This window comes from Theobroma cacao, chromosome 1, assembly GCF_000208745.1.
Source record: "Theobroma cacao cultivar B97-61/B2 chromosome 1, Criollo_cocoa_genome_V2, whole genome shotgun sequence".
Taxonomy (NCBI): domain Eukaryota; kingdom Viridiplantae; phylum Streptophyta; class Magnoliopsida; order Malvales; family Malvaceae; genus Theobroma; species Theobroma cacao.
The window spans coordinates 803412-828111 of NC_030850.1; the positions used below are offsets into that span (position 1 = coordinate 803412).

The 24700-nt window shown below is 37.2% G+C and overlaps 3 protein-coding genes and 1 pseudogene across 3 annotated transcripts; 1 reads left to right on the forward strand and 3 right to left on the reverse strand.

Annotated features, from left to right (window-relative positions):
* Positions 18-3494, forward strand: LOC18610768 (transcription factor bHLH121). Its single transcript, XM_007046630.2, has 5 exons — positions 18-342; positions 512-633; positions 2074-2201; positions 2282-2749; positions 2830-3494. Exons 1-5 carry the CDS (start codon positions 266-268, stop codon positions 2977-2979), a joined length of 945 nt encoding a protein of 314 aa, XP_007046692.2. The 5' UTR covers positions 18-265; the 3' UTR covers positions 2980-3494.
* LOC18610769 (calcium-dependent protein kinase 28) lies at positions 4335-9562 on the reverse strand. Its single transcript, XM_018125446.1, has 12 exons — positions 8956-9562; positions 7683-7813; positions 7440-7481; positions 7177-7288; positions 7002-7080; positions 6622-6791; positions 6103-6229; positions 5812-5927; positions 5594-5701; positions 5459-5521; positions 5155-5328; positions 4335-4864 (listed from the first exon to the last, which is right to left on the reverse strand). Exons 1-12 carry the CDS (start codon positions 9331-9333, stop codon positions 4700-4702), a joined length of 1665 nt encoding a protein of 554 aa, XP_017980935.1. The 5' UTR covers positions 9334-9562; the 3' UTR covers positions 4335-4699.
* LOC18610770 lies at positions 18076-20061 on the reverse strand (annotated as a pseudogene).
* On the reverse strand, positions 22160-24353 carry LOC18610772 (naringenin,2-oxoglutarate 3-dioxygenase). Its single transcript, XM_007046636.2, has 3 exons — positions 23870-24353; positions 23065-23493; positions 22160-22655 (listed from the first exon to the last, which is right to left on the reverse strand). Exons 1-3 carry the CDS (start codon positions 24227-24229, stop codon positions 22350-22352), a joined length of 1095 nt encoding a protein of 364 aa, XP_007046698.1. The 5' UTR covers positions 24230-24353; the 3' UTR covers positions 22160-22349.

The following is a 24700-nucleotide window of genomic DNA, read 5'->3' on the forward strand; positions in this document are numbered from 1 at the left end:
GACAGGCCCACGAACAGAATCGGCACGTGGTCGAGGCTCGTGGAGAACACAAGTTAATGCTGTCGTGGTTTTCTCTTCGTTGCCCATTTAGGATTTTTCTCAAGAAAAAAAATCCTCCTTATTCTCTGTCAGAGACTCAAAATTCACCTCCAAAAAGAAAAAAAAAAAATTTAGGATCATCAGCTTCAGTCTGAAAAACCAGCATTAAATCCCAGCTTGATTTCTAGCTTTTAATGTGACTGCAGTAGTAAGGGGAAAAACCAGCATGGATCATCAATGGAAGTCCAACGATTTCTCAAAATCTGTTGCAGCAGATTTGGGCCCTTCAAACCCTGAACCCAGGTTTCTCTTTTTCTGTTTTTATTCTTTAACTTGGGTCCTGTCTTGCTTATTTCACCGTTAACGTTAGACTATTCCTTGACTTGTCAAGAACTGAAAGTAATTGTTTTTCCTTTTTGTGGGTTATTTATTGGTTGATATTCGTTGGTTATATATTTTGTGTATTTGGCAGACAAAGGCAGGAGGTGGAAGTTAAGGATCCAATAGCTGCAAGGAAAGTTCAGAAGGCAGACCGTGAAAAATTGAGGAGGGACAGGCTGAATGAGCAGTTTCTTGAGTTGGGAAACACGCTAGGTAAATTATGGCGATTCATCAATTTGTTTAATTGCTGATATCTTTGATCACTTGCCATTGGATTTACAAATGTTGCTAGGCCAGTCAGCCTTGCAAGTAGGTAGGGGTTCTTTGGTGAGTTAGTTTAGCAACAATTGAACTAACCATATTAGAAGTTCAATGCCATGTCATTCCTTATGGATGTGTGTCTGATGCATTCGACTGTTAGATGCCCGTGCGTTGATGCAAGCAGTTTAAATGACTTTTAATAAGAATAATGGTGGTTGAGTTCTGAATATCTACTTAACTTAGCATACTTAAAAGCTGCTGATAAAAAGGGTATTGCAATTTGTCTCATGTTTTAGACACTTAATGCAAATGCACATAGACGAGTAAAACAGTCAAACATTGCTTACAACAGTGAAAAGAAGCAATTCAGGAAGTGCTAGAGAAATGTATCCTCAGTTTCTTTCCGATACTTTAACTTTCCGAGACTTTTTCCATTTTCTCCAACTATCCTTGGTGGTGCAAGGATAGGTCTTTCTGGAAACTCTTTTCAAACTGCGTTGGCTTGATTGCAGCTTCTGACCCATTTTCCTGTGATCTGGAGCGGCATCTATTCCCTTCTTAGGTTCAGAATTTCAGTGTAGTTGGTTTGACTTATTTATGTTTGCTTTCCCTAAATCTGTGCTGCTAGATGGAGTAGGAGCCTTGCTAAAGCTGGTGTGCAATGGCAAGGTGAGCTGTTTAAGGTCTTTGAGTAATCTGTTTTGGTTATGATGCTATTGGTTTGCGGGGGGATGTTTTTTCTGTTTTCAGATGTTGGTGGGGAAAGGCTGACTCTTCAGATCTTGTGATGTGGTCGTGGTTTTTATGTGCTTTGAGCCTGTGTTTTGTTGGATGATTTTTATTGAGCTGCTGAATGTACAGGTGCATTGTGTTGAGCATTGTACAGGTCATGTTTTTCTTTTTGTCGGGATCCTCCTTTGTTTTGGGGATCAAAATTGTTTATGTTGGTTCAGCACTTTAAACAAGGATGCTGCCCGGTTTTTATGGGGTTGTTGTCCCGGGTTTAAGATGCTACGATGATTGTATGAATGTGCAGAGTGTGTTGTGATTGTAATGCTCAGGGTCTGGGGTGGTTCTGCAGCTGAGGGCTGTATCAATTGTATAGAGTGTAGGTTTTTCTCTTTTGGGGAGGATTTTGTTATGATTTTCTATAATCTAAGAATGTCAGAGCAAAATCATCTTGTACCGACCAGAGGTGAATGTTTGTTCCCTCTGTCATGAATGCAACTGAACTTTCAAAAATAAGATGGAGTAGGAGCCTTGAATTTTCTGATCCTGTTGTCCCTACCTCAAGAGCACTTATTTGGGCATGATTACCAGTAGTTCTTCCCTGATGCATTGTTACTAAAAATTAAGTGCTTGATTTCTGAAAAATCACAGTTTGAAATGCAGACCCAGATAGGCCTAAGAATGATAAGGCAACCATACTTATGGACACAATCCAAATGCTTAAGGATTTAACTGCAGAAGTGAGCAGGCTAAAGGATGAGTGTTCATCACTAACTGAAGAATCACGTGAGGTGACATTTTCTTAATATTGAGGCCTATAGAGTATGGCACTGTTACTTGCTTTTGATATTTACATTTTTGTTCCAAACAGCTGACTCAAGAGAAGAATGAGCTCCGAGAAGAAAAGGCATCTCTAAAAGCTGATATTGATAACCTTAATGTTCAGTATCAGCAAAGACTTAGGGTCATGTTCCCATGGAATGGTATTGATCCTTCGGTTGTCATGCCTCCACCTTATTCATATCCAGTTCATCTGCCTTTACCTACGGGCCCAATTCCAATACACCCCTCGCTGCAGCCATATCCACTTTATGGAAATCATAATCCAGGTGCCATTGCCAATCCCTGCTCAACCTTCATGCCATATTCAGCCACCACTAATACTCCAATCGATCAGCCATCATCACAACATGCATCCTCTTCCCACACTTCTATCAAAAGAGATTCTAGAAGCAAATCGATGGATGAGCAAAGAGGAAGTAATGGAGATAGATGTGATGGTTCTAATGATGTGGCGACAGAACTTGAACTTAAAATGCCTGGATCATCAACAAACCAGGTAAATTTTATCAGTCTACAACCCTGGTTATAGTGTCTGGGATGCTGAAAACTGAGTGTAACAGAATTTTTTGTATGCAGGAATTGTCTGCTGGAGCAAAAAAAGGCAAGCAAACACAGAAGGAGAGAAGTATGGTCAATGGTAGCTCTTCAAGCCGGTACTCTTTATCTCAAGGTCTTCAGGATAGCTCCTCTGACAGTGTGGATGATGTTCCAAATTCCAACAAGTGAACAACTTTTGTCTTGTTACTTTGACTATTCACAGTGCTAGCATCTCAATCTAACATGTCTTGACTGTGACACCGGGCAGCATTATCTTGATTTCAGCTTAAACACGTTAAGTTCCGAGAACTAGTCTCCAATATGGAAGCAAGGGTTGTGTCAAAAGAAGTATGGAAACAAGGGCGTATTTTCTGCATGCTGCCAGATTCTTTTGCCATTTGAAGGGTCTGGAAGATGCACATCTCTATCACACTTCCATATATTTGACTTAAAAACAAAAACTCTAATCTTCCCCATCTAGGTTAAACCATCGGTAAAGCTTGGCCAGTCCTGGATGATTCCATCCTTTAGGTGTATGTGCATTGTAAATTCTTTCTGTTGTTAAATACCATTTGACAGTCATTATGATTCTGTCATGTTCATTTACAAAATCGATGCAATGATCTGGATATGCTATAATGTCATCTAGAAGAACTGCTGTATTTTTTTTTTTTTATTTGGGGTCATGGATAACCTGTTGTCAATGGTGGAAACTTTGATGATCTGGCTGCAAGATCTGCTTGTAGATCATAATGGTGGCATTTACAATTCATTGGAGAAGGTGTCAGGAGTCAGGATATCGGACCCCTTGATGAATAATGATTTTTCTTTTCCACCAAGTTTTCTTTTGAAAGTGAACCGTAAGAGACATATAACCAACCATGGAAGCTCCACCGGCCCACTTGCCATTGCGGATGACTGATACTAACTTTGCAAGCCACTAACACTGATGGACTTCTTACCTTTCAAAAGGTCCAGCCGTTCCCACTGCAATTATTGCAGTTAAACAACTCTCCAAGCCTCCAACAAGTTGACACTGGCCTTCCTTTCGCTGTTAGCAGTCATAATTTACCATTTTCTTTGCTTTATTGGATGAAGCAGCGAGGAAGTGGCTCTTGCTACTTGCGTTTTTGGCCGCAACAAGGGAAGCAAGTACGACTTAAGCCTCATTTCGCAATCAGGGTGCCCTGTAACAAACAGACTTCACGCCTAATATTAGCAGGAAAGATGATAACACCCTGCCCACGTGATCCTCAAGAGAATCAAATCTATCCTTCGACATACAAGCTTGATGGTTGGATCGTTAAGTTTGTTTACTGAAGAGGAGCTGGCAAAGCTGAAATTGGTACCACCCTTAGACCAGGGAAAGATGCTGTTGCATGGGGAGACAGAGTGTGCCAACCCCTGCAGCCCTGCCCAGCTTTGCTGTATTAACCATATGTCTAATGTATTTCTGTTAGATTTAAGATTCTTATCAACGTTCTTTATGACCAGAATACAGAGCAGTAACAAGAACACAGGTAGAGACGATTAACAAGATACTATTAACACATGGAATAAAATTCGGGTGCACCGTAATTTCATTGATAAATTATTTATAGTCACATATTACAAATATGGAGGGTACAAGAAGGAAAATACCCAACCAACGAATGTACACAGTAGGACCATATACCTGGAGCTCTCTCACTACCAGAGCCAACATCAACTCTTATATCCAAAGACCTCTCAGCAGTGGATTCCCCGAAGTGGGACGCCATCACACAAAACTCGAGTCAAAAAGGGTCCCTAGAATGCTGATGGAGACAGGTAGATGGGAAGCCTGCTTGGGGTCTTACAAGTACCAAGCAGCAAAAGCTGCTGTCTTTTCGTCTCTCCACCGATCAACCCTCAATAATTCAATTCCAACCTATAACTTACAAGTATTCCGCTGACCAGATGGACTAGGTACATTCTTTGAACCCATGCTTGCAGTTCGTAGAAGTCGGCGAAATTCTGAAAGGCTTATTTTTCCATCTTTATCAATGTCAGCCTCCTCAAGCAAAGGGTCAATGGAACCTCTCAAGCCGGTGTGCTACAAAACAATTGCACAATGTGAATTATTACGCTAGTAACGATTCCTCATAAAATGTTTAGATAGATAACACTTTTGATAGCAATGACATTGGCCTCTTGGACACCAGGACACCCTAGACAAAATTCAAGTTTTCGTATATTATAATATTAAACCTAGCTTTCACCCAACGTCGCATGGCTACACTGAATTGCAGAATTAGTGCAGTTGATGACCACAGCAGAATTACCATATTTCCTTTTCCTTTCTTTTTAGAAGGAAAAAGATAAACGCCACAAAATAAAACTTACCATTCTAAGCTCCTCTGGAGTTATAAAGCCGTCTCTATCTACATCAAATTTCTCAAAAGCAGCCTGTGACCGCTGCTGCCATTTATCAGAATCATGTTCTTCCATTTGATTCACATGTAGAGCAGCCGCAACAAACTCAGTGAAATCAACAAGGCCATCTGTGTTGCTATCAATCTGAGATCAAAGAAAATAAACAACTACACAACAATCAAAACCACTAAAAGGAAAAATACTACCATTTACAAGAGAGAAAGCAAAGGGAAGAAAACAAGAATCAGACAAAAAACAGGAAACCTGTACTCACCGCTTGAAGGATCTCAAGAACACGTGATTCCTTCAACTTCCAAGGAAGATCTTTAGCAAGGGCCTGCACTGAAACCATCCTTATTAGGACTAAACTCTGTGCAACCTAATAGACGTTTATGAAAGAAATGTTTACCTGTCTCATCTCTTCAAGACTAATAGAACCATTCTTATCCACATCAATTGCATCAAACTGATCCCGAAGATCAGCTATCTCCTCTTCATTAAGCGTGCCAGCCAACGCCTACAAGTAATAATTATTTTTAAAGAGATGAACAATGAAAGGAGGGAACAGTAGCCTCTAATGCCCATAAAATAATCCACCAATATTTGAAGAGGAAGAAAAACTGTTACCCTCAGAGCAAACTGCTTCAATCGACTGTACTTCACAAATTGCCGCAGGTTGTTCAGAACAGATATATCAACAGGAATCTCAGATGCATTTCCTCCTTCTCTAACCCATGGGTGAGCTGGAGAAGTTGAACCAATCAGATATTCTAGAAATAATAGGAGGATAAAATGATAACACCGTAGAAGATTTACTTTAGTAGCTAACAGCAAAGTTGACATGTAATACCACTTCCTTAGAGCTAGAAAGAAAAAAGGAAAAAGAATAATTTACTAAGAGATGATGTGAACACATACATAGGGCCTGAGCAGCTGTCAGTCTAGCCTGAGGATCCTTCACCAATAACTTCTTCACAAAGTCTTTAGCACTGTTGCTAATTGTTGGCCATGGTTTACGACGAAAATCAGGCTTGTTCTTCAAAACCTGAAGTTATAGACAGTTGCATAAGAATTCTCCAGAAAATATACGTATTATCAAAAAAACAGAAGATAACACATCTTAGACACAAATAATTAAGTGAATTTCATAGGAAAAAGCATGATTATTCAGGGAAAACAAAAGCCAGCTAGAGTAACTTGGAGGGTGAACATAATCTCCAGAATTCTTCCATACATAACTAGAGCATAAAGGGTAAAATGGAGTGCACAGGATTCCACAAGTATGGTCATCAGTTCATGTGAAATGCACATGGTGAAGAAACAAGTAAAGCACAATGTAGTTTTCTGTCTACATATGATAATAATATAATAAAATGACAAAACCCATAAAAAGCAGTGAAAAAAAAAAATCAAAGTCCATGATTAAAATGTAGTCACCTCCTTAAATATGCCATCCTCTGTCTTATCCCAAAAGGGCCGTTTCCCACAGAGCAAAATATAGGTAATCACACCAATACTCCATACATCTGATTCAGGCCCTGACCTTCGTTTTAATACTTCAGGAGCAACATAGTAGGCACTGCCAACGATATCTTGAAACCTCTTCCCTGCATTTGGTAATAGCTTAGGATTGTATGGCTTGGATTTTTGTGGCATGAGGATTATAAAATTAGCAAGTAGAAGAGGGTGTATGTATAAAGACAAGAGTTGGAAAAATGAAAAATGCAGAATAGATGGATTAATGGATCACATTAATTTAAAAAAAAAATTCAATCATGAGCAATGACAAGATCTCTACATAAGCAAATACCACTCACCAGGTCTGATAAAGTCTGACAAACCAAAATCTGTAGCCTTCAGAGGTGAGTCCGCTCTGGTTGACTTAAATAGGAAATTCTACAGGCAAGAAACAACAAAGGAACCATTAGTAAGCAGCATGACTTCCTAAAGAGGAAGTTTACAAGTAAGCCATGTTAATGTACTTGAGCATACCTCGGGTTTCATGTCACGGTGCACCAAGCCACGCAAATGACACTCAGCAGCAACTTTGAGCATCTGCCGTACAACTACTGCTGCATCCTTTTCACTATAACGACTGTCCTTTCTGACAGAAGATGGCAAACATAAGGTACTACTGGTTGTGACACTATTCGAAACATCAACAGAAAGAAAGTACTGACAACTATATTTGGACCATAAAAACACATTATTTAGCAGTAACAGCATCCCAAAATCAATTAACTAAGCATCCTTACTTGGCTAATATCCGGTCCAGCAATTCTCCACCCTCACATAACCTAGCATCAGACAGCAAACAAATAATAGAGTCAAGAGATAGGAGGATTGAAATGAAAGTATATAATTGCAGAGCCAAAACCAAAGATATTGCCAAGGCAAAACTAAACATCAGAAGACATGAAAAAGGAAATGACACAATTAAGAGAAAATCAGAACAAAATAGAGAACCAGAAAAGAAGATAAAAATTATGGAAACTTACTCCATAACAATGTATACATAGGAATCATCCTCAAATGCATTATAGAACTGAACCACATTCTCATGGCCTTTCAGGGCTTCCAATATCTTGACCTCTCGCTTGACATCCTCAACAGCAATGGGAAGAACCATCTGTGCCCAACCCAGGGATTTAAAAGAAGAAAAAGAAAAAAAAAATGTCCCACTTCAAGGTGGACAAGGAAAGAATCTAATGCCTCTAGAATTCTTTATCAGTTAAATACTTAACCATCATCCACGATGCATCTATGGTAATGGCAGAAATAGTTATTGCACAACTAGATAGGAAAACAAAAAGTCTTTCCATTCGCATAACCTCATTTAGAAAACTAAGCTCTCTACAACAAGCTATTTCGTATCAGCTACAAAGTTTAGCAGGCAATAAAGAAATAAAAATTGCCAACACTGGAACACTTTTCTTGCTCAAAGGAACATGGTTGCTACTCAGAACAGTTCGTTATGCATTTGGAGATAAGAAAAAAAAACATGGAAAATAAAGCAACACCCCATCACGAACGCAGAGCAAGAGACATTGAACTTATGAAATTTACAATAGTTAATTTAGTGGAACTACAACATCTTCTTGTTGATCTCCCCACTATGCTTCTATGGAATTCAGTGTCAGCCAGAACTACAAAATACACGCAGGTTAAAGGTTGCAGCTTCACATCAAAAGTACCAATTACGATGACAATCAAATTCAATCACTGCAAACTTGCAATCACAAATTGCTAAAAAGCAAGCTCGCCGTACCAAGATCTCAAAACTGTAATAAGATTGTCAAGCCGAAGAAAGATGCAACATCCTCAAAGCTCAACGAGGTTATTGCGGATCCTCCACCAACTTTTGCCATACTTAAGACAATGATGCCTCTAATTACGATCAACCAGGCGGGAAAAAAAGTGAATTCTCCCATCATTAGATTAGAAAACAGAGAAGAGAAAAGTTCTCTTAGACTTGCTTCATGTTCAAGACAAAGCAAATTAATATATAAAAAATCAATAAGGAATCCAAAGCAGAAGCCAAAATTCCCTTAACGCCACCATTATCAAAAATTCCAATCCAAATTAAACTCCAAAAAACCCCACTTTTAATTTATCAGATAAAAATATCGCCTTCCCTCCCCCCGAAGAAAAATCCCACCTTGAATATCACAGACAACATATATAACCACAAAGAACAGTGAATCAGAAAAATCCCAAGAACCCAGAAGCATAAACAACAGAAGGATTACAAAAACATTAAAAAAACAATACCTTATTTTTCTCAATTTTCTTAACGGCAACCCGATCCCCATTTGCCTTGTCCGTGGCAACATAGGTGTAACCAAATTGTCCATGTCCCAACAATTTCCCAATCGTGTAACGCTTATCAAAATCCTTATGGTACCCAAAATCCGTACGTTTCCCACACGGGATGATCCCACTCTGCCTCCTCGCACTTGGTTTCCCTTTGACCTTTAAAGGCTGAGAATTCCTCACCTGCTGCTGCTGCTGACCCTGTTGACCGCTAGGCTTTTGAGACTCTTTTTTCTCATTTGTCATCGTTGTGGTGGATTGTTGTTCTTTGCGGTGGTTCACGCCGGCGTTGCTGCTTGAGCCACTGACTTTGGTGGTAGAGAGACAGGCTCCCATGATGATAGCAAGCAAAAGAAGAAAGCAGAAGAGGATATCAAAGGAATGAGCTTCAAAGATGGAATTCCATGGGAAAAAAAAGGAGAAATGAAATAAATAGAAAAAAGGGCAAATGATTAAGCCCCCACGAAGAGAAAGAGAAAGAGAAAGGAAGGAAATGAGATAGGAAAGAAGGGAGGAAGAAGGGAAGAAGGAGAGGGGCGTGATGGTGGTGCTGCCATGGTCAAAAGAGACTTTTTATTTTTATTATTTATTTTAATAATTATTTTATTTTTATGACCAAAAAAAAAATATCAATGAGGTTTCTTTTTTGGTTTTTGTTTTTTTTTAAATAACAGAAAAACAAAAAAGACAATTTATTTTTCTCATTGATTGACAAAATATTGGATTCCAATACCTGAATTAACTGCTTATCTAATTATACCTTTAATCTTCATCATGCTGCCAAATTTTAATCTTTTTAGATTTTCCCTTTTAGTTTTAACAACTGAAAATTATTTCATCATTTTTTCTGTCTCATCATTTCCATTTCTAGAAGGGAAAAATGCATTTCACATTTTGGAATTAATTTCAAATGGGTCTTTCCCCCCTTGTCTTGTCATCATTAAATAAAAATTATTAAGAGTAATCTATTTTTAGAAGCAATTGATGCATTGATCTAATCATAAAGTATCATTACGTAAATATGCAAAATAAAAATTTGATAGTGATTCAGAATAAGTATTTTTAATTTTTTTAAAATTTATTTATTAATAAAATGATAACAAAATAAATAAATTACCATTTACAATTTATTCAATCAAGTAAATAAAGAAACATTGGTAAGATTGGCCTTTCTCTTTTTGGCCAAAACAAACCATTGGCCTTACAAAGACCAGAGCTTATGCAAAAATCAAAAATCAAAAATAAAAACTCGAGATCATAATAAAATTTTACATTTGGATTCATAATAAAATTTGTAAGATTTATTTATCCATATATGATTTTAGAAACAATGTACCATCAAAATTAAGGGCAAATCGCTTTATGAATATAGGTGTACCAGTCTTGAGTGGTTGCTATCTAAGAATCCCTTTAATAATTACAATTTTACTTTTTTTTTGTCAAAAAATAAAACAAGCATCAAATCCAATTTTTTAATATAAAAAAATACATCAATTATTGAGTTTTATCAATCTAACACTTGGCCATGTATATCAAGACAGAAATATGATATAAGCAAATTAGAATTGTTGACAATTTTCTTTAATTTTGTTGATTTATAAACGAATTTTACATACGTATCAAATTATCAATATATTACATACTTTTCATTTTATCATATTAAAATTTTTGAAAATAAAATAAGATAATGAATGAAAGCAACATGCAAACTTTTAATGTTTAAGATGATTTGGTTGATATACTAGTCAAATAAGCATCAAAAAGAAATAACCATGGCTTTAGTACAAAATTTGCATGAGGTTTCTTGTTTCTCACTATAAAAAGAATTAAAAAGAAAATATTCAATCAAACTAAATTAATAAATGTTCTTGAACCAAAGCATTTCGAAAGCAGAAGTCTAATTAAGATTAATGTTCTAAGTTAGGAAGCTGTCGGTGTGTCAAAATATGTTATGGTCAAACTCTCCCACGTTTGATTTTATCACACCGTCATCCGAATGCTGCTGCCATTGTCTCTTGTAAAGTTTCCATATTTACCTGTCTCTGACAGCCTCTCACTGCTGTCCCAAGGACTTTCACCTGCCTGGAAAAGTGATTTAAGATTGATTAACCAGGGGAAATTGTTGTTTGGATTCCCTGTTAAATTGGGTTTCAATCGAAGTTTGCTCCCGGGATTGAATTTGCATCCAGTTTTCTTGTTGATTATCGTGACAGAGTGAAGAAGAAGCAGCAGTATGGAAAGATTGTTTGTTTGGGCGGTCATGATTGTTTTCTTTCGATCCATTTGTCTAAAGTCATTATTCATTTTTTAACGTGTTGAAATGACACTAGCTCTCTCTTTAAGTCGTGATCTCCACTTTCAAAAGCAGTGACAAGGAAACAAAACCCTCTGACTTTTCAAACCTATGACGATCACGAACCTTGTGAAAACCTTGGGAGTTTCTCAATGTGAAACAAATCTTTGTGAACGGATATGGAGTTCAAAGAAGAGCCTGGAAAAGAAAGACAAAACCCATCGCACAGACCAAGACCCTTTTTCAGGGATAGCTTTTTTTTTTCACGGACAAAAAGCAAATACACCCCTCATATCTCAATGCCCAATGACGCGGGTAAGCTACGGCCACCTGACATCACTCCTTCGGGTGAACTTGCATTTTTATGCGGTGATAGGGCAACATTAAAAAGAGATTTAATACAAAATTTCAACAATATTTTGTAGAATTTTCATCTTCAAATACAGAAGATGATCATTCAAATATACTTCTGGAGCTGCAGAATCCAAAGACTATGTTGGGGCTGGTACTTAATTTCTTAACCTTCATTGCCTGTAAGGTAAACGGGCAAGCCTGGTCTTCATGTTGGGGTTGTCAAGAGTTCAGAAGTCAGATTGGTGACCTGGTCTTTGTATAATACTTTGAACAAATTTGAATCCCAGAGGTGTAAAATAAGCTCACAGACATAATCTATTGGTTTTTTGTCTTGTTAGACTAATTAAAATATTTTGCATTTGATTGCCATTCCCTGCCTGGTTGTTTCACACCTTTGTTTGGAAAGTTTACAGCCAGAAATAAACTGGAAAATGAAAGATCTTCAAGAATTCAGTCAAACAATGCATACACGACCTTCATGTTTGAGCCTCAAATTAATATTGTATCTGATTTCATGGTATTTTATGTTTTTCCCTTTAATTAACCTTGTCCACATACAAAGTCAAAATATACTTAATTTGTCAAGAAAAACTGGGTTTTTTTTCTTTTCTCTTTTTGTTAGTCGTTTGAGTTAGTAAAACTCAGCGGTTGATACAATGATTTCATTAGAATACCATTAGATCATAATAGTTCTCTGATCAAGGAATCAACTTCTTTATCACGACAACGTATTTTAATCTAAATTTTTGTTTACGCAAAGATCATATTGGCTGTCGTTGCTCAAAATCAAGATTAAGTAAAACATTGACTCATCTTCGTTCATGATGAAATGATCGTGTTGAAAACATAAAAAGAACCAAGAAGAGAGACTCAGTCTTTGACTACCCCATGGAAGACTATAAGGCTAGCTAACTGTAGAAGAACAATTTCATTATGAACATAAACCTATCTTGAAGATTAAAAAGGTTTAGTTTTCCAGGACTTCTCTAATAATTGGAGCTAGGAGGAGCATCTCCTGACTCGAGGGAGGGAGAAAGAAAGCTTCTGCTAGCTTTTTCTCCCTGAATATATATGCCACCAAGTGAGAATATACTCCTTGAGGCTGGATATAGCTGGTAGAAGATACCGCACGAAGAAAATGAACAAACACACTTAGCATAAAATATAAAAGTCTTTGACTTGATTGGATTAACTTTGATTCCCTCTTTGCTTCTATTAAAAAAATGAAAAACCCCATTTCTTTTGTTGTCCGCATTCTCTCCACTCTGTATTTCTTTGAGATAGAAAATCACATGCACCACCCCACGCGAACCCTCTTAGCTACTCCTGCAACTAAACCCTGGTGATGATGACGAAAATTTTTTTAAAACAAAAGAAAAACTGGGAAAAGGGTTTCCCTGGAAACATTAAAATAAACTAAAAATTTTCCCACAAATACTTGCGGCAGGAAAAGCAAGAACATGCCTACTGTTTTTATGGCCACGTTTCACGTGAAAGCGAGAGTGTGGGCAGGAAAAGTTTTTCCAGGGAATGTGACAAGGAAACTTTTACTAATGTTGTCTTCGTGTCCCCTTGGGACTCTTCTTCTCTCACACTTTAATTATTGGTTTTTGGGGTTGCAGGTGGGAATGTGAGATGCTTTTCGATTACCGTGATGAATTGAATTCCATGGAGAATCTTTTATCATTACCAAAATGATATTAGGGGACTAGGGGGGAGGCAGCTCACTGTAATGCTAGATGATGAGAAACTTCGTGGGGAACACGTCATCAGTTCGTGGTATAGCACAAGTTTATTAAACTATTTTAGTAGTATGAACTGATAAACATTTCCCTTTCTCAATGATAGATATATGTAATTTTCTATTCAAACTATTAAGTTTGAATTTTTTCTCTATGAAATTAATAAAAAACCACAATCATTTAAATTTATTTTAAAATTTAAACACGTGTGAATAATTGTTATGTCGAGTTGACGTTCTTAATCATATCGAACACTAAAAAGATTTGTTTTTATTACTATTATTTTAATAAAAAAAATTATCTTCAAATTAGGTAGGAATTATAAAGAAAGAAGAATGGTTTAGTCTCCCCAAATTAAAACACACATTTTTCTATTTTTGATAGTTTAAGGATAAACACATGAAATTTTCTGTTCAAATAATTGAATTCGAATTCTTTTCTCTAAATTAAAAAAATCCCACTATCAATTAATCTTATTTAAAGGCGTAAGCATATATAAATATCATGTCATGTTGGTGTTTTTAATCATATGAAACACCAAAAGGATACTTTCTATAATTATTATTATTTTAATAAAAATCTCCAATCTTCAAATCAGGCAAGAATTATAAAAAAGAAAGAAAGAAAGATTAGATTATCCCCCAGATTAAAACAAACATTTTCTATTTTTGATTATTAACAATAAATACATATATTTTTCTACAAGTTCGAATTCTTTTCTTTATATTAAAAAAAACCCCACTATTAATTAATTTTATTGAACTACGTAAGCTTGTGTAAATATAGTAGATATTTGTTATGTCAGGTCGGTGATCTTTATTATATCCTCCCAAAAAAAAAAAATACACACACTCATATATTTTCTGTCATGTACCTTTTCTGTAGTGCACATTTTTCATGTAAGAAACCCTACAGCCCGAAAAGAAGGAAAAAAAAAGGGTGAAAATACAAAAGTCTTTTTATTATGAAGAAATGACTTGATCCAAGTCACTCTGAACCGAAGAACACGATGAACATGTGCTAAATTTTTCTCAGAAGAAGGGATAAGCTGTATATGCATCGTAATGTATTGTTCCTGTAGTAAGTCAGGCCATTTCGATTTTGGGTTGCGGTCCATTTCTCCATTATTGTTTGTTACAGGCCTCTGATGAAGACAGCTCTGTGTTTGTGTTTGTAATGATGGTTTAATTAAATTTAATCCTTAATTGTGCATAACATATGTGTATAGGTTTATTTTTGTTATTTTTATTTTTTTGATATCGGTCGAGATATTTTAAATATTTAGATTATTAATTGTCTCGTAAGAAGTGTAAGAAAGAAAGCAAATAAACACATCGAACAATATTCGTCGTTTAAAAATTTGGGTCGGATTGATTTAAATTGCTCTTGCTCGTTGTAGTTTGATTTTATATAAATGTTATTTATTAGAAATTTTCTCCTTTTTTTATAAATAAAAACTTTTCATAAACTTAACAACCGAAAGGTGTAGAAAAATATCCAACAACGAGTCCTTTCAATTTCTTCTTTTTTCTGTAAGCATTTTGTCCGTGACAAAAAGCTATCCAGATAATCGATGAAGAAGGGACTTTGAAAATTCTGCCTCCGACCATATAAAAGACTTTGTCAGCATGGGCTGTTTGGCAACTACATATTCCCACCAAGTCTTAACTGACTCATAGACCCAGAAAGAAAGAAAAAGAGTAGTGGACTTAGTGAAAGCGTCGAAAGGGACACCTGCTTCTGTCACTTACTCTATGGACAAATTTCTTATGTGGTGAATTACTTCTCATTATCTTATCACTTCAAGTTCTAAAGACAAAGGGACAGACAGAAGGTGTGAATGTGAAAATTCTATACAATTACAATACGATTCAGATGATTTGATATGAAGTGAACCGAACTGATAATTTATGGCCCTAAACCTTTCTTTCATAACAATCGTTTGTTAGTAGGAATGAAATTAAATCACCCTTTTGAACACATTTTGGCCTGTGCATCACTGGTTGCTCAATTATGGGATTCGATCGACAACTGCTTGATTAAGCTTGGCAGATCTCTGGTTGATGTTTGAGACATCAACCTTTCTTTTTTATGGCGTGCACGTTTGGGCTCATGAGTCTAAAGTTTATGGGGCTCTTTTCGATTAATGTGAAAATGGTGGCGGGGTCATTTCCTTGCTTGAGAGGTCCTAAATCGAGCCACGTTTCTGCACCCATGGTTCCATGTTTTACCTGTAATTCGAGCTGCGGAAACGTGCTTTTTCTTCTTAAAACTTCAAAGTTGGATCGACAAATTACGGATCCTTTTCCTCTGCAAACTTCGCTTTTCTCTTGTTTTTTGGTAAAGTGAATTTGCCTTGAAGGGAATGGAAAAGTGTTCATGGCCTTGCTTTCACACTCTCGAGCTGTCACGTCTCAAATTCAAGGTTATGAGACCTACCAGACACCACATACTCATGAGATGAATCTCATAAACGTGTAAGGCAACAACATCTTACTAAACTAACTAAATGTAATAACTTTAAAATCTTTTTAAATTTTTTTAATTTTACTAAACGTCAAATTTTTAAATAATACAATTTATATATAATCCTATAAAATGTACAAATTTCTCATCTAGCTATCATCTCTTTACAAACTAAAAACCAAATACTTACATCAAAACTTATAAATGTCAAAAAACATGTATAAATCTTGGGAACCAAAACTCTCATCAAACAAGTCTAATCCTCACACATGAATACCTGTTGAAATTTGTAAAAATGATAAGGATTATAGGAATGAATACAACCACTTAGCAAGTAACTAACATCCTTTCAGCCGGATTAAGCATGCTCAAAAACATTTAAGTCGAAATTATTAATACATATATAAGTATCAAAATAGAATTTTGGGTAATTTCATTCAAAATCATATATTTCAAAATATTTACTTTCAGATAACAAAACAAACATATTTCACATATATTTAAATTTTAGTGATCTCCTATAACATGCTACGACTGCATTAACCCTTGTGGTATAGGTCAGAAATAGAATCATAATTAACCCGGTGGCACGGGTAAGAAGTATATCAAAAGTAATCATTGGTTGTACTGAACAGATATTATAAATATCATTATTCTGTAACAGGTGATACAGTTGAGAGATCAATTTCTAATCACAGAATACATGTTGACATGGTCAACATTTAACCCCCATTGAAAAGGTCAGAGCATAATCATATTAGGAAACAAAACAAAAACATATATTTTTAGATTACTCAAATTTCATAAAATAATATATCAACTTTCTCAAGTATATCTTATATATCTCAAAAGCATATTCGTTTCAAACTAAATATTTATGTTTATATTCGCAAAAATATATGTGCATACATTATACAAAATCATGAACAATTTCAAAATCAGAAATCACGTTTTTCATAAATCACATTCTAAATCCAACATATAAACTCATATACATATATATTTTGTATGGGTGACTTTTAAATTGTTAGATATGTGCTGTATGACACCGGTGTTAAAAAGGTAGGACAGAATCTTGTTTTTCCAACATAAACAGGACAGGCCACTCTTTGTCTGGTCAAACCAGAATTGCTGTTTTCGTTGGTCATATGCATTCTCCGATGTAAGTTCAGTCTTCAAAAAAATTATTTAAGGTTAAAGTTTAACCCTTGCTCTTTCGCATGTGATCTTGCATTTTCTTCATTCAAGTCAGCGATTATATCGCCACGTACCTTTCCAATTCTTTCTCAGGCCCAGTTTGAGTCTTCCAGACAGAAAGCATAGGTAGTGGGCTTGTTGGATAGTGATCCACGAGAAAGCCCTTCTCTTCAAAGGCTTTTCGGTGCTTTAGAGTAGAGAAGACTAGATTGGATCGGATCAAAACTAACCCAAACCTTAAAATTAAGAATGACAACAGACAAAATACTCGTTAATTATGAAATATTCCTACTCAATCTCACAACAGAGCATTCTGTTAATGCTAACATGAATATAGCCACTCTATCTACAAGCTGTGCAAAATAGCTTTAATCTTTGAATGTATGCATGATCATAACAGGGATTAGTCTTCAACAAAAGATATGCAGACCACACACACTTTCCCGGAAAGAAATTTAAGGTCATGAGATGCCTAAAGCGATTTATTTCCTCAATCAATCAGTCAATTCTATTTTAAAAAATGAAAAAGATGTCATAATCCAAGGTCAAAAGAAAGACTTGGGAGATCCTTTGCCATGCAATTTTGTATGGGCCAAGTTGTATAAAATTTCGTTGATTGTTCTCTAAGAGAGACACCGATTTCAGGTTGTACGGATGATTGGTGCATGTAACATTGTTCAAACAAGTTGTACTACCAAGTTTACAAGCTCGATCTCCATGATTCTGGTTCTAGCTACTTAAGATTCTTAAGAATATGTCAATGGTCAAACTAGGTTTCGGCGCAAAATGAAAAAGAAAAAGAAAAACTATCAACTTGGGTTTGTCCTATGGGGTGATGAAGGTTTCAAACTTGAAGCTTCGTTTAGGAACAGTGTCAGAAGGCAAAGTGATAAGTATACGTGCCTCAATCACAATTTAACTTAAAGCAAAAAAGCTAGTGGCTAGTAAGAAGTTGAGGTAGTGGCAATTTATATATACTTGCACAACACATTGCGACAACAAAAGAAAAGGGGCAGCACCGTAAGATGAGTACAAATGCATTAAAATACCAAGCACAATGGAAAACAAAACAGTGGCGAAGTTGTGGCATTAACACGACCAGTAAATTTAATAAAAGTTTATGCAAGGATTTTCTCCAGGGGCTTGGCTTCCAGTTTGGTTTTCACGATCTCCTGCAACTGCTGCTGCTCCTTGGCCAGCTTCTTTAGCCTGGCGAGCTCCTGATCCTTGTTCATCTTCCTCCTGTACATCTCAGCAAACGTGATGGGTCCTCGAGAATTGATTTTCTCTCCCTTCCTGATCTTGAGTGGGTACACGGTTGCATCCGGTGCTGGGTTTTGGAATGTGGCTATTGACAATATGCTGCAGTCTGAGTTCACCACAGCTTGGTGATCAGCGTTCTTGAACCTCCCATTGCTCAGATACTGCTCGCCACAGATAAATTCAGTCACTTTGTGATAAGCCCACACTCCAAAATGATCAATTTATTCATGCAAGAAAGGCCCTCTTTACTAGAGATAAGTGATAAATTTAGGATTTTGAATGAGAAGTAATTAAATGGTAATTATAAAGATAATAATGTTACATATAAAATTTTATATTTCTAATAATAAAAAAAAATAAATATTGAGAGATCACAGCTGTCACCACATGTCACCTCTTGGCTCTGCCCATCCTACGTAGCTAACTTAAATATTATTCTTTTAGGGTCATTTGTTTCTTTCAATCAATAATCCCACCTAACTGAACTGCGGTGAATGACTTGATGCTGAGACCTGCTCAAAGCCTACAAGCCAATGGTACAATGAACTTCGGAGTTGGGACTATGTTACATTGCTCGGACAAGTCATAAGCCACATTAATGGACATTTCAAGTTCAATCTACCAATTGGCCATTTCACCAATGTCCTATTACTTTCAGCTTACCCCGTAATCTAGGGGATATAGAAGTTGAAGTTGTTCTTAACATGGCCATGATCTCCAAGGTTGACTAAGTCTTGCCATTGTCACTGGTAGCCTGAAGCCCACCAACTTGGTTCTGAAGCAACAGGGTGATCGTGCTAGGGTCCGTGTGGCGCTTGAGCCCGACGGTGAGGTAGGGTTGTGGACATTTGGGATAGAAATTGACCACCACTTTCTGATCCATGTCCATGCTTACCTTAGTCAAAGCCTCCTTGTCTAAGTCCATGGCCTCTGGCAACACTTCAAGAAGCTTGCAGGCTAGGCCCATCAGCTTGTCGCTGTACTCCTTTGTCACTTCTACCCATCCCTCTGGCTTATCGGGCCACCTTGAATAGTCCCGGGCCTTGAGTGGGTATGAAAAGTATGCCACAAGCTCTCGCCAGTGTTGCACTGCTTCTCCCTGTAACAAAGATCAACGTCATGGATGGAGGTTATTAAAAACAAAATTTCATGTCTCTGTTATCTGTTGTTCAACGCAGATTTATCATTATTTTAATAAACCAATTGCGTATTTCACGGGAGAAAAAAACCAATTCATAGCTAATAAGATACTTTCAATGATAGTCATAGAAAGAAGCTATATGCCCTGGGAAGACCAGATAAGTCAACAGCAACTAGCAAACAGTCCTATTCAACCCAAAAAAGGGCCAAAAGCAAAGTACCTTAAGGTGGTTGGAGACGATGAAGCCACCCTTCTTGGCACCAGACATATCAAAGCGAAGCTTCTCTTAAGCAGACAAAGCGAAAAACTCCCTGGCATCAACGAAGATACCCCAATTCTCACAAGCCTCGACGATTTTCTTGCGTATCTCAGCCCTCTTGCCATCAACGTCATCGATCCCAGCGAGAGAGATCACGGGATTTCGTTGTTGAATTTGTTGTAAGCAACCTTAGGACGCTCATCTTCATCACGAACAAAGCTTGCCTGTAAGGTTTTCTCTTCTGCAAGGGCAGTGATAGTTGAAGGAGCCATTAACGCTGAACCTGGAAACATTCTCCTGGTTTTAATGGGGCATGCGTTAAATAAGTATTTATCTTCCTTAACAAGGAAAGTTAGCGTAGAATGCGATATAGCTGTTGAGTAGAAGAGGAGATTTATATAAACATAAGCAAGCTGTTTGGAAGGTGAAAAACTGAAAATTAAGAAACAGGGAAGGGCGTGGCAGCCCCAGCTACCCTTCAAAGCTCGTGAGTAACCTCGCACTAAATCCCCTCTCCCTCCCGTGCCCCACTTTCTTGCCCGGTTAATATAATCACGTCATGTGTACTATGTTTTTAACGACGTTTGAAGGGTTAGTAATCGACACGCCAAGTAACTCTGTGGAGAAAAGCCCGCACTTGGTAGGTCTTGCTACCACTTCCGCTGCAGCAACCATAGTATTATTTTCCAACGCCGCCTCTTACAGCCATGGACTCTCCAATCAGGAAAAAGGTTTGCATCATCGGCAGCGGCCCCGCTGCCCGTACGGTCGCCATCTACACCGCCCGTGCTGAGCTGAAGCCCATTCTCTTCGAGGGCTGGATGGCTAACGACATCTCCCCTGGCGGTCAGCTGACCACCACAACCGATGTCGAGAACTTCCTTGGATTCCCGGACGGCATCATGGGCATGGAGCTTATGGATGTGCACCACTCTGCAACGAGAAAATTTATCGTATGGTCCATCTTTAGATGAATCTTCACCTTTTCTCCTGGAAGAACTGAGAAAATTAGAAAACACATGCTCTTGCAGGGGAGAGACCGAGAACTCTTCAACCTCACTTAGACTCCTGAAAACTTGGTGACATGGTTCTTCAGAAAAAAAAAAAAAACTAATGTAAAATACATGATGGCGACCCTCTTTAATTTCCTGTACTTGCACCACTCTGCAAGACTTATTATGAAAAGGAAACAAACTGCAGAATATTTACAATCACTGGCTTATCATCTGCAGTTGCTCCGTTTGTATACTTTCCATAATAATAGTTCATATGGCAAACTGAAATACCTTTCCTTTGTTGATCTGGATCGTTTTTTTTTTTTTTTATTAGGTTCTTCTCTTGGTCACTTCCTGATTCTTGCACTAGAGGAGGCAGAGGATTTCTGTTCCACACACACAGCCAGCTACCAGCCTTTCTTTCCTTGGTTTCTGTTTTTCATTCTAGATATTCTAACACTACAAATATTCTATATAATTATATTGTTTTATTTTTAAAAGAATCAATTTATGTAATTATCTTAACAGAAATAATTGATATAACTTTTTTTTTAAATCAATTTGTATAATTATCTTAACAAGGGAATTTTGTAAATTCCAATTCACTCCATAATTTTTGGATGTTTCTTCTTGTAGGATCATTGATATATTAGTGGACCATGAGAAGAAGTTTGAGGTGTTGGGAGTGTTGTCACAGTGTGTATCCCACTTAGTCACTTACCATAAATAAGGCAAGGACTATTAGTATTTATGGTAACATTTAGATATATTTTGTGGTGAATTTATTCATACAAAAGAAAACTAAAGAAAAGGGTTGAGAGAATCTATAATTTGCTTTTATTTGATGTACCGTAATGTATAATACTTTTACACTATCATTTAATTATAAAATATATATAATTTCATAATAATTATAAAAAGATAAAAGTTCAATTTTTAAAAAATAATGAGTATTTATTTTTTTTAAGATTTTCAATTTTTGATTACATTGGGAAAAAGAATAGTTGTTAAAAATTCTTTAATAGAATGTAAGGTGCATGCTCCAAGTATGAAATGATTACCATTTAGATATCCTTGGCTATGAATCTATGATCACATAAAATCATTATAAAATTAATCAAGAGATAATATTTTTTTTCTCGAAAAAAAATTATCCAACATTTTAATCTCTATTAATTAGAATACCATTTAGAAAATCATATGCACCAGCGCAGGGAAAGCAAGAACATTCCTGCTGTTTTACGGCCAAATTTCACTTGAAAAGGGAGTTTTTCCGGGAATGAGACGGGAAAAACTTTTAGTAATATTTGTTTCGTGCCCCTTGGGACTCTTCTTCTCTCACACTTTAATTATTGGCTTTTGGGGTTGTAGGTGAGGATGTGAGATGCTTCTCATTATATGAAAATGATAAGTATACCTCAATCACAATTTGAATTGAAGCAACAAAGCTAGGGGCTAGTAAGGAGTTGAGGCAGTGGCTTTTATTTTATTTTTTACTTGCACAACATATTGCTACAACAAATGAAAGGGGGCACCACCATAAGAAGAGTAGTGCAAATGCATTAAAACTAGTAAGCACAATGGAAAACAAAACAGTCGCAATTGTTGTGGCATTAACACGACCAGTAAACTTAATAAAGGTTTATGCAAGGATTTTCTCCAGAGGCTTGGCTTCCAGTTTGGTTTTCTCAATCTCCTGCACCTGCTGCTGCTCCTTGGCCAGCTTCTTTAGCCTGGCAAGCTCCAGATCCTTGCTCATCTTCCTCCTGTACATCTCAGCAAATGTGATGGGCTCCTCGAGAATTGGTTGCTCTCCCTCCCTGATCCTGAGTGGGTACACGGTTGCATCCGGTGCTGGGTTTTGGAATGTAGCTATGGACAATCTGCTGCAGTCTGAGTTCACCACAGCTTGGTGATCAGCGTTCTTGAACCTCCCATTGCTCAGAAACTGCTCAGCACAGGTAAATTCAGTCACTTTGTGATTACCCCACACTCCAAAATGATCAATTAATTCACATATGGAAACTCCTCCTTGCAAGAGATCCTACCTAGCTACCTTAAACATTATTCTTTTACAGAGTGTCATTTGTTTCTTTCAATCAATAATCCTACCTAACTAAACTGCGGTGAATTGATTGATGCTAAGACCTACTCAAAGCCTATAAGTCAATGGTACAGTGAACTAGATAGTTGGGACCAAGTTACATTGCTTGGACAAGTCATAAGCCACATTAATGGACATTTCAAGTTCAATCTACCAATTAGCAATTTCACCAACGTCTTATTACTTTCAGCTCATCACGTAATCAATAGAGCATAGTTAGGCTTGCGGGTGTAGAAGTTGAAGTTGTACTTACATGGCCATGATCTCCAAGGTTAACCACAAAGGCCCCTTCAACAGGTTGAACAGTGATCCAAGTCTTGCCATTGTCCCTCGTAGCCTGAAGCCCACCAACTTGGTCCTGAAGCAACAGGGTGATTGTTCCAGGGTCCGTGTGGCGCTTGAGTCCGAGGGTGAGGTCGGGTTGTGGACATTTGGGATAGAAATTAACCACCACTTTCTGGTCCATGTCCACGCATGCCTTAGTCAAAGCCTCCTTGTCTAAGTCCATGGCCTCTGACAACACTTCAAGAAGCTTGCAGGCTAGGCCCATCAGCTTGTCGCTGTACTCCTTTGTCACCTCTACCCATCCCTCTGGCTTATCGGGCCACCTTGAATAGTCGCGGGCCTTGAGTGGGTATGAAAAGTATGTTACGATCTCTCGCCAGTCTTGTACCGCTTCTCCCTGTAACAAAGATCAATGTCATGGATGGGTGTTATGCAAAAAAAATGAAAATTCAATGTCTCTGTCATCTGTCATTCAACGCAGATTTTCATCATTATTTTAATCAACCAATTGCGTATTCACAGCAGAAAAAACCCAATTCATAGCCAATGGTCTCCTCTAAAGTGAGATGACATGCGGCAGCATTCTAATACTTTGATTAAAAACAGTTAGAACCGAGTTGGTTCAACCCGGTCTGACTTAAAAAAGAAAAAAACCCAATTCATAGCCAATGATATACTTTCTAAGATACGATGTGCCCCCGAGAAAACCAGATATGTCAACAGCAATCAACAAATAGTCCGATTCGACTCAAAAATGGCTAAAAGCCCAGTACCTGAAGGTGGCTGGAGACAATGAAGCCACCCTTCTTGCCACCAGACATATCAAAGCGAAGCTTCTCTTCAGCAGGCAAAGCGAAAAACTCCCTGGCAAGACGGGTCATCTCGGAAATGAGTTTAGTATCAACACCATGATCAATGACCTGGAAGACACCCCAATCCTCACAAGCCTCGACGATTTTCTTGCATATCTCAGCCCTATTGCCATCAACGTCATCGATCCCAGCGAGAGAGATCACGGGGATTTCGTTGCTGAATTGGTTGTAAGCAACCTTAGGACGCTCATCTTCATCGCGAACAAAACTTGCCTGTAAGGTTTTCTCTTCTGCAAGGGCAGTGAGTGTTGAAGGAGCCATTGACGTTGAACCTGTAAACGTTCTCCTGGGTTTAATGGGGTGTGCGTTAAATGAGTATTGGCTTCCGTACAAAGGAAAGTTAGCGGAGAAGCATAGAATGCGATATGGCTGTTGGTAAAGCAAGGGGAGGTTTATATAAATATAAGCAAGCTGTTTGGAAGGTAGAAATTAAGAGACAAAGAGGGCCGTGGCAGCTCTAGCTACCCCTCCAAGCTCGTGAGTAACCCACAGCCATCCACCAGCCCTTCTTTTGTTGGGTCTCTGTTCCCCCTTTTAGAATTATAGTACCATATTATAATATAATTTTAATAAGATATTATAATTTAATTAAATAATAATATTTTATAATAATTTTAATTAAATAATTTATATAAATATTTTAACCCTCTTTTTAAATTGAAAGATAAACTGAAACTTGAAATCAATTAAATACAATATAACGTAGTGACATGACAAAACATAACACAAAAG

Coding starts and splice junctions, on each gene's coding strand:
- LOC18610768 (XM_007046630.2), top strand. CDS start 266: ATGGATCATCAATGGAAGTCCAACGATTTCTCAAAATCTGTTGCAGCA. Junction 634..2,073: donor TGAGTTGGGAAACACGCTAG/GTAAATTATGGC, acceptor TTTGAAATGCAG/ACCCAGATAGGCCTAAGAAT. Junction 2,202..2,281: donor TAACTGAAGAATCACGTGAG/GTGACATTTTCT, acceptor TGTTCCAAACAG/CTGACTCAAGAGAAGAATGA.
- LOC18610769 (XM_018125446.1), bottom strand. CDS start 9,333: ATGGGAGCCTGTCTCTCTACCACCAAAGTCAGTGGCTCAAGCAGCAAC. Junction 7,081..7,176: donor ACCGTGACATGAAACCCGAG/GTATGCTCAAGT, acceptor TCTTGCCTGTAG/AATTTCCTATTTAAGTCAAC. Junction 5,522..5,593: donor GTCTTGAAGAGATGAGACAG/GTAAACATTTCT, acceptor GTTTCAGTGCAG/GCCCTTGCTAAAGATCTTCC.
- LOC18610772 (XM_007046636.2), bottom strand. CDS start 24,229: ATGGCTCCTTCAACACTCACTGCCCTTGCAGAAGAGAAAACCTTACAG. Junction 23,494..23,869: donor TTGTCTCCAGCCACCTTCAG/GTACTGGGCTTT, acceptor TCTTTGTTACAG/GGAGAAGCGGTACAAGACTG. Junction 22,656..23,064: donor ACCTTGGAGATCATGGCCAT/GTAAGTACAACT, acceptor TGTGCTGAGCAG/TTTCTGAGCAATGGGAGGTT.